The sequence below is a fragment of the Brachypodium distachyon genome, chromosome 4, assembly GCF_000005505.3.
Source record: "Brachypodium distachyon strain Bd21 chromosome 4, Brachypodium_distachyon_v3.0, whole genome shotgun sequence".
Classification (NCBI taxonomy): domain Eukaryota; kingdom Viridiplantae; phylum Streptophyta; class Magnoliopsida; order Poales; family Poaceae; genus Brachypodium; species Brachypodium distachyon.
This window is the reverse complement of record NC_016134.3, coordinates 47,321,292-47,330,810: the sequence shown is the minus strand read 5'-3', so window position 1 is coordinate 47,330,810 and position 9,519 is coordinate 47,321,292. Positions and strand designations below refer to the sequence as shown.

The window sequence follows — 9,519 nt, the reverse complement described above, 5'->3', positions numbered from 1 at the left end:
GTCGGGAAGCCAAAATCGTCGTCGTCATCATTTTGGGCGCCTGCGTGGTGTTTTTCTTTGTGTTGCTGTGTATCGTCCTGTGGGGGCGGAGGCAGGAGAGAGTCGCCACCGCCAGGGTCCATCCTGACGGCGGCGGCGACGATGCCGCGTGAACTGTAGTATTTGTGTGTCTTGCAGCTTTCATTAGTACTTGTGGAACTATCATTATTCGGGTATTTGTGTGTCCTGCAGCTTGAATACTTGTGGAACTATCATTATTCGGTTACCTCATTTATAGAATCTCATTATATTGTGCATGGAATGTATGAAATTACTTCTCCAAGTTTTTTTAAATAATCTTTTTTCTGGAATTACTGTGGGATTTTTACGCATTTTTTATATTTTTAACAAGTCTCGAACATGGCATGCAACTAGCAGCCGCAGATGAGTTAGAATAAATCCTTCTGATGCATGTACACAAACTCATAGCTTGATAGTGTTATCATCAAGGACATATACAAGGAACCGAACAAAGATACCCGTATACTCTTAGATAATTTTCCGCGACACTTGTAACTACTGATTTTCTGGGCATTAAGACACCAAGCAAACAAAGGTGGGATGGGTACATACAACACAAGAGATAACGACGAAAAGGCAACGGCAACCATGGTAATGCAGATGAAGGATCATAACTGAGCCTGTACTAAATTAACAATAATAGACCAATAAAAGATTTAGACATCAATTTGAAGGAGAAAATAGTAGAAAAGCTTGAATGATACCTGCTCAAAAGCACGGTGATGATCGGCATGATACTTTAACTTCATTAAAAAATGGAACAAAATCAGAACTCTGTGAAACATTGATGTTATGAGCGTGCACTCTATTCAGAGGTATGAAAGTCATCGATCCACCTTTTTCTTTTTTCTTTTTTTTTGAGGGAAAAAACACTCCATTAAAACGGGACAGTTGCCGGATTACAAGCCAGGTTATACGTTCAGTACTTCTCCGGGAACAGAAGTCAAGACTTCCAGACGAGCGGCTAACCCTAGCGAACTGAGCAATGTTATGAGCTAGGGAGTTTCCTGCGCTACTAGTCCAACTGACGCAGTGGTTACTGAAAGGCCTGAGAGAATCCCTAATCTCGACAATGAGGAAGCAAATGTCGGACCATTCAGTGTGGGTCGAAGAAAGGGCAGAGCAGAGTGTTTGACAGTCCAACTCAATCTGCAGATTTGCACCCGCTACATTGCTCAATGCTCTGATCCCAAACAACACAGCAAAGGCTTCAGCTTCAGTGGCGTTTGCACAGGCGGGCAGCTGACCCAAGAAGAAGCAGTGATGCTTCCATCAACTGCTCGTAGCACAGCACCCCACCAAGCTTCACCTGTATACTCCAAGAAACTTGCATCAGTGTTTAACTTCTGCCGATTTGAAGGCGATCCACCTTTTTCTTTAGTCAATACCTGAATTATTCTCGTTGATGTATCATCATATTCAACCACCACATGTAACAACTAACAAGCTCTGCACATCAGAAAATAATGGATTGGTAAAGAACAGAAATGGTGAGATGAAGGGCGAAGGAATCAAGACCCAAAGACAGCTCAAGACCTCTTCCCAGCACTGACCTCAACAGCTGTAAAGAAGAACTCTTCGCAGTCGACCAGTTCTAACGCAAGACCAAAAACTCCTATAATAAGGTTTCCTCATGATTCTGCTAACATAATTCAGGCCTCTCGTGATATCCTGGGGAACAAAACAAAATTAGCACCATACAAATATAGCTTTAAGCAGTCCTTAAATAGAAAAGGAATGCTATAATAATATGTCAAAAGAGTCACAGCTCGATATTCACAAGGATCTTGCTCCATTCGTCTTCCCCATTTTTTATGATCAATGTCATGATTTTAGTTGCTTCCAAATAGCAACATGCCTCCTCTGGCTCTGCATCGTGCAACGCCTTCAGCTGCCGCTTCATTTACTGAATAATTTCAAGTTGATTAAAAGTAAAGAAATACCTTGTAAAACACACAGGGAGTGCCTTGTAAAACTCAATACATTTTCTTGCGAAAATGTAAAACTCAATACATACAGCTGCATAAAGCGGAAGCAACACAAGAGGTAATTGTTTTGAGATGGGGCTGGATATTGTATATAGAGACATAAAAAAAGAGAAGTACGACGCAAGAAATTTTATAAACTGTTTGACATAGATATTGAATTTACAAATGCACGCAACCTTGAATATTGTATCAGAGAACATGCATCTTATAAATTAACAAGTAATAGTACTGAATAATATGCACTTGCAACTTGTTTCTTCTTCCTCCATCGTGAAGCATGGTCCTCACCAAGAGACCAAAGAAACCACCTCTAATCTCAAGCTTAGAATACCAAGAATGCACCTTACTAATGTTCATACTTTCTACAACCTTTTTCTCCTTCTTGGCAATCCTGCAATGCCCACCATATGAATAATAAAATTCCAGAACAATCTCATGTATCCATATAGTAATGCTAAATCCATATGGAACTTTTAAACACTGAAGAATAACTGAGTTGCAGTAAATAAATACATTAATACATTAATACATAAAATACATTTCATTGCGAAACTTCTCTGTGGGTAATCCAATCTTCAGTGCACAAAAAGAACTTAAACTTCTCCAGAAAGATACTGTTCCAGACAAGAGATTTGGTAACTTTAAGGCATGTGATCCAGGCGCCACCCTTATGTCCACTTACACAAGACATAAATTATTGCACTTTATAATCTTTTTGAAGAAACTATTAGACATAAGCAACACAAAAAATAAATCACTCACCACCATGTCGTTGAAAGAGAACATAAATAAATTCCACCCTATTTAATTAGTCTTCAATTTGCTTATGGAATACCCAGCATATATGTTTGTGAGCTACCAATGTTTCTAACCATTAGCGATGTTACATTTACACCATGCATATGTGAAATCAGCCATATGTACCGCCTCCAAAGTGTGTGTGCAATATCTTGTGGAAACAAAAGGAATAACTTGTTCGATGATGACAGCGAGCAAGCCAAGTGGTCGACAAAAATGGCACGTCTAACTCAGTTTTCTAGGACTTCTTACATTGTACACCGTATATAACACCAACATATACATATAATTAAAATCTCATGGCTTTGGCAATATATTAAGGCAGCCCATGATTTTTTCTTTTCTTTTAAAAAGTTCATGATGGTACGTGAGCGTCAAACAACAGGATTTGTATGTACACACAAACGGCATACCTTGTAACGAGGAGGTAGACTCCGCATGAACTTTACACGTAGGAAAAGGCCAATAACAGTTGCCATACTGCAAAGCTCCACAGTTGGGGTGAAAGTAACTCAGAAACCAAAGCAATTTTGAATCCTCAGGATTTAATTTCATTAAAAATCCTGAAATGTGTTGGAAAATTAAGCAATTTCGAGAATAACAATTCAATGAATAATTCCAGAATATAGATCATGACGACAGTAGCAACTAGCAGATGCATCTCGAAAATACTAGAAGTATTAAACAGCCCAACGAACAGCAATATGAACTTGCAGATCATAACTAAACAACATATCGAATCACAATGTACGTACTGTTGCGGTGGAGAGGAAGCCGTTGCTGTTACGTTCGCTTGACGAAGTTGTTGACGAAGAAGATGGCGGCGCGTCGCGCACCAGCCGGATCGAGAAGGCAGACGACCCGTGGTTGCAGGGAAGCGAGCAGTTGCGCGGAGCGCTTCCCAAAAACCTTATTCGCCCTCTCCCGTACAGGATCGCAAAGGTGAAAGGTTCCGGAGACCTGCTCTCCTGATCGCTGGTGCACGCCGGCGCTCGGGATGGAGTAGAGTACGACGACGGCGCAAAAGCGAGAGACAGGTGAAACCCTAGCGCAGTTGTGTTGCGTACCGATCGAAGGAACGGGCAGCTATATATATAGTCACGCAGGTATAGGTCGGTTCGGTTTAGGAAACCTGAACCGATTTCACAAAATCTGCACGCGTCCGTAACAGATTCCAAAAATACCTCGCGCGCGTGGCAAAAAGATAAGAGGCCCGGCCCCGCACCGACCCGGCATGGCTCGAACTCGAACTCGAAATCGATCCACGAAACGCGGCGCGCGCGCGTCGTGACGAGGCGAGGCGAGCGGAGGAGGAGGAGGAGGAGCGCGCGTGGGAATTTCCCTTGCTCACTTGCTCAATAGGTGAGAAACAACATCCACTCACTCTAAACTAGCAAAGTGGGACTATTCTTTTCCCACTCCCCTCATCCCACTTCATGAATGGGCTTTTGAGATTTTTCAGAATTTATTAAAATTGGGCTTGGGCTGATCAGGCCCACAACACAAATTCTAACAAATTGTAGCATCCAAAGTTCCAACAGATAGATGTGAACTTACCTGACCTGACTAAGTTCATCATTGATTTCAACTGACTCTTCAGTTACCACATTAAGTTCTTCCAGTGAGTATGGATTCTCCGGGTCCTTTATATCTCTAATGTGATGTAAGAATGTGAAGGAGTACAAAACTATTATGCTAGCAGGACTCCAGATTAATAAAACATAACAGGAGAGCAAGCTGCACCTACGTACATGCAGAAAAAACAAGAAAGAGGATATCAAATTTTTCTAGCTGGTCTGTAGGCTATGCTGCATTTTCATTTGCGTTTGACAACTCCATGGCCATTTTCCTCTGCAAGACAACTAATTTGGATAGGACAGAAAACATCCTGCAAGTTAAGAGCACAGGGATTGTCAAATGGTAATTCCTGGTTGCAAATTGCGTCAAGTGGAAACTTATTCCCGCAGGTTCCAAAATTTGGATAAGACTGACAGATTGAAAAAAGCTAACCATCATCTCACGCTGTCTATATGTTTCCCCTCTTTTTGACAGTGCAATTGTTAATTTGTCCTATATGGAGGTTACAGCAAGACAAATATATCGGGTCCTCAAACCAGCACACGAAAACGATGGAAATACTCATCCCTTACTCCCTCCTCCAGGAGCTTCCATATCCTGCCCAGAACAGAACACCGTCTTCCCTCTGTTTCCCTCTTACATATATCTCCCTTACTCTCTTGTAAAATCTGGAACCGAACCGAAATTTATGGTGTTAATCTTTTTTTTGGTTTGCTTGATTCAGTTCTGCTCGGTTTATTCGGTCAAAACTGGAACCGAATCGAAATTTTCAGTGGACCAAAAACTTTGGCTAGTGAATTTGGGGAGAACTGATCGGTCAGTAATTCTCTACAAAACCAAAAATTTCAAAAAACAAAACGAACCAAATCTGTTCGGTTAGACCCAATGCCCAAGCTGGGCTTTCGTCGCAACTGGCGAACGATGTTGAGCGCCACTTTCTGTGCGGCATTTCCGCAAACAGGTGGTCAGCACAGAGAGAGGCACGGGCGCGTGTGGCCGGGGCTGGGACAGATCAACACATAAACACGGGGGCGCGTGGGGGGAGAATTTTTTTGGATCTGAAGCATCGGTGTCGTGGAGGAAGATGCGGAGGCAGAGGAAGGACGGTGGTCACTGGTTGGAAAGAGCCTTGGAGGCTGCCTAGTTGGCTGGCCTAAGAGTTTTTTTTGTGAACTGTTTGGCCTAAGAAATTTTTATTTTTTTGAACTGTTTGGCCTAGGAATTTTTTTCTTGAAAACATGGGATCCACAACTTAATACAAGATGCTCTCCCTGGAATCCAGTTACCGAAACTACCCGGCACCAATCTCCAGGAAACGGATGGACATGATGGTATGTTGACACAAACCTATGGTGGGAAAGAGCTCTTCGTTTTTATACACTCGAACTTTTATTCCTTAGCTAGCAATGTTATTTCCAATGACATGTAAATATAGGACCTTCGATCATGGCAAAACTCTCGCATGTAACATTATTATCATGTGCATGCAACACCGTCACAAGTACCATATGATCCATTATTAGACTTAAGAATTATGTTCCAAAAGGATGTACCTACCTATTACAATTATTACTACAATCACCGGGTCCACCGTAATAGAGATGCATGCCGCCTTCATCTTGACCATAATTGTCAATTGCGTAACAACATGGTCTTGTACTCCTAACAAATGTGCTGTCGGTATCTGGTGTATAATACTTATTATTCTCACGTACAATTTTAATATTGCTCACATAAGCTGCTTTCCCGAACCCCTCCCAAGCAAAATGCCCGCTACCCATTTCAGGGAAGTTTGATTGAACCGTTGGACCATAGACTTGTCCACCCCAAGCTGCTTCGGTAACTTTATCCTTCAAGTGAGTAAAAATTGAACTTGGCCAATATCCAACTGGGGCTCCACCCAACAAGAACCACCAATTTTTAGTATTTGGGTCCTACAAAAAGATTGTGTGATAAAGATTAAACATATTAATACAGATACTATCAAGTGCACAAACATCTATCACATATTTCTATGTTGATTGTTTACGGTATGAGTCACAAGCTTTTAAAATATATGTGATATTGAATATTATGACATCACAAATTTGTAGGAGCTACTATTCTTACATAATTTTATATCCATTGATATGTTGATATGGACTAAGCAAAACTTTGTAACATTAAAATTATACAATCAATGCAGGTTTGGAAAAAGGTTATGGCATAACTATTTGTCAAATTATTAGGCAAACAAATTGTAAGCCTAGGAACAATACCTTAAATAAAAGAACGTCTATGAAATGTTGAGGACCATTATAAACAGAAACTGGTTGTATTTTTGACCCAAGACCAATTCTTGAATTAACATGCACAAAACCAGGACACCGATGGTCATAGCATAGAGCATCGCGGGTGTTGTCCCTCTGCGAGAAGAAAATATGTTAACAGATGATGTAACTTCATATCAAAGAGATATTTTGTAAAAAAATAAATGAATATGAAATAGTTGTTACCCAATTAATGTGAAGTCTGGCAAAATTATCACCACTAAAGGCCGGCCATACCTGCAAAGGTTGTTTTTAAAATGACCGATGTGCAAATTCAGAAAACAGCTCAAGCTAAATTGTATTAACAATATAAGTGTGATGTCTATGGTTAGCTAAACATGCCAATGCTAAGAGTGGCCCTCAATACTTTAATTAGTATCCCTGGAAAGCAGCTATGAGAGGTCAAATATAAGTTATTGGATCGCACAATTCTGGATGCATGTAACATGTTTTAATGCAGATGACTATTTATTGCCTAATTGCATCAGTGATGTACAAATGTAGCTACAAGATGTATCTACACTTACAACAGAACCAACGCCAACAGATTCCATACGACTGGCATTCTCTTTGTTCAACATCAAGACCCAAGATGCACTTAAATCTTCGGTCTTTTCTTTCACTTTTGGCTCATAAACATTTATCGAAACACGAGAGCCATATATATCATCTACTGTTTTGATGACCGCCAGCTACAAAAAATATACTATTTGTTATGAAATGATTAAGAACAAAAATATATAAAAATAGAGAACTATGTGAAGTATATGCAGAAACCATATATATCATGCTAGGAGCTATATGGGGGACCGATAGTATAAGCAATATTAACCTAATTAAAGTCTACGAGGACTTTAACCCTATTAATAAGTAATATATGTTTTTTTTTGCAGATTTTCATCAGCAAGTGCATCTGTATTTAACTTTATTAGTTAAGAAGCATTCGATGTAACATTTTAAATATTAAAATCAATTGAAGCAAATAACACTCCCTTTTTTCAAACAAATTCAGATAACTTGCATAGATTTCTGGAATAACGGGATATCAAGTTAGTCGTGTAACTCTTTGTTTAATTAATTGTAATTTTTCTTCCAAGCTAGTTTTAAGCTGAATTTTCCAATTAATTAGCAAGTTAAGTATCTATTCTTTTAAGAAAGTTTAACATATTATTATAAATGACAACACCATTATAATAGTATGCATTAATTGAATTGAACATCCAACACTATTAGTTCACGAGTGTGTAATGGATTCAATCTCAAATCTCTATTGTACTAGATTTGTGGAAATTATATAAGTAAAAAAAAGACCTACAAAGCAGAAACATACCTCTCCACTGGGACCATCCATCGTGTGGAAACCTTCAAAATTTGTGATGTCACCTTTTCTGTCTTGTAATATGGGTACTGTTCCTCTTGGGCATGAAACGGTAGGAACTTGTGCCAGTGACTTGGTAGCTACAGATGAAGACCGGTTTTGAAGCTCATACGGATAAAAGCTAGGTTTCATCTGTTTCAACAGCCAAACCACGTTGACTATATTTTTGAGAAACTATCATAGAATTATACATACTCCCTCCGATACATAATAAGTGTCGCTGATTTATTACTGAGCTGTACTAAATCAGTGATGCTTATTATGGATCGGAGGGAATAGTTTGGGGGCGAGCATCCCACTGCTTTTGCCTGTTCGGGATGTTTTTTTAATTAAAAGACAAAAGTGAGGGGATGGATGCAGCCCACTTTTTGAACCGTGCGGGCTTTCGGGACAGGTCATGCACGGCCAGGCCCATGTACACTACTACGGTGTATATGTGACGAGTCATCAGTGACAGGTATTTCACACCCGTCACCGATGACCCCTCATCAGTAACTGGTCAAACACTCATTAGTGGCGGTCCTTTCATTCAGGCCCGCCACTGATAACCATCTCCTTAATTGGGCCGGCCCAACATTTTCTAGAGTTTGTGTGGGCGGTATAGATACCTACACTCTTCCTTCCTCTCCCTATCTCAGCGCCGTCTCCAACTCCCCCTCTATCACTCCCTGAGCCCCCTCTATCACTCCCCAAGCCCCCTCTATCTCTCCTAGCTCGCGCGCGCCACCAGCTTAATTAGCCTCGATGAGGGTACTACCATCCATGAAATTAACCATTGGAATTTTTCGGTGACATGATGTACTTTATACATAAACAAAAATACGCTGACAAGAAACCGACCTGCACTTTGTGGCTCTTCAGCGATGGATGACTCAGAGCCGGTTGTTTGTGTATATCGATACACTCGAAGATATCACCATCTTCAATCTATTGTAAAGATCACGATACATCTTAGAACCCTAGAACAATGTTATATCAAAGAAATGGTAGAGAAAGTAATGCTTTTTATGGGTACCAGAACGGTCTTGACTGCATCCTGATGAGTAGATGTTCCATCTCCCAAAGCCAAAACAATATATGATAGAACAATAATCAGTGCGGTTGCTGTGTGTTCTAACATATCGTAGAAAATCATGAATTGTCAAGCTATTTTTCTTTGTTCATCCTCCAGCGACCCTTCTTTATAATGGGCTGGGAAGTGGGAAGGGTTAATATGGCAAGCCTTTAATAGCGCGTACCTGCAGTAGAATGTAATTGATTAACAGCTCAATTACAGGACGTACCATAGGTAATAGACAGCTTAATTAAGAAGATTCTGTTAAATCTTTGCAATGAAGGATATCGTGAACTGGAGACAGTCTCATTGACGCTCTGACGAATGCTTCATGACTAAGGAATGATACAAATC

At 40.2% G+C, this 9,519-nt stretch overlaps 1 protein-coding gene across 1 annotated transcript; it reads right to left on the bottom strand.

Moving 5' to 3' along the window:
- Positions 1-5,946: 5,946 nt before the first annotated feature.
- Positions 5,947-9,252, bottom strand: LOC112272288. The gene is made up of 7 exons (XM_024462676.1): positions 9,127-9,252; positions 8,952-9,038; positions 8,064-8,243; positions 7,261-7,425; positions 6,920-6,970; positions 6,683-6,829; positions 5,947-6,358 (listed from the first exon to the last, which is right to left on the bottom strand). The coding sequence occupies exons 1-7, from the start codon at positions 9,244-9,246 to the stop codon at positions 5,978-5,980; spliced, it is 1,131 nt and encodes a 376-aa protein (XP_024318444.1). The 5' UTR covers positions 9,247-9,252; the 3' UTR covers positions 5,947-5,977.
- Between the last annotated feature and the right edge of the window lie 267 nt (positions 9,253-9,519).

Coding starts and splice junctions, on each gene's coding strand:
- LOC112272288 (XM_024462676.1), bottom strand. CDS start 9,246: ATGATTTTCTACGATATGTTAGAACACACAGCAACCGCACTGATTATT. Junction 8,244..8,951: donor TGAAGAGCCACAAAGTGCAG/GTCGGTTTCTTG, acceptor CTGTTGAAACAG/ATGAAACCTAGCTTTTATCC. Junction 6,359..6,682: donor TAGACGTTCTTTTATTTAAG/GTATTGTTCCTA, acceptor ATCTTTTTGTAG/GACCCAAATACTAAAAATTG.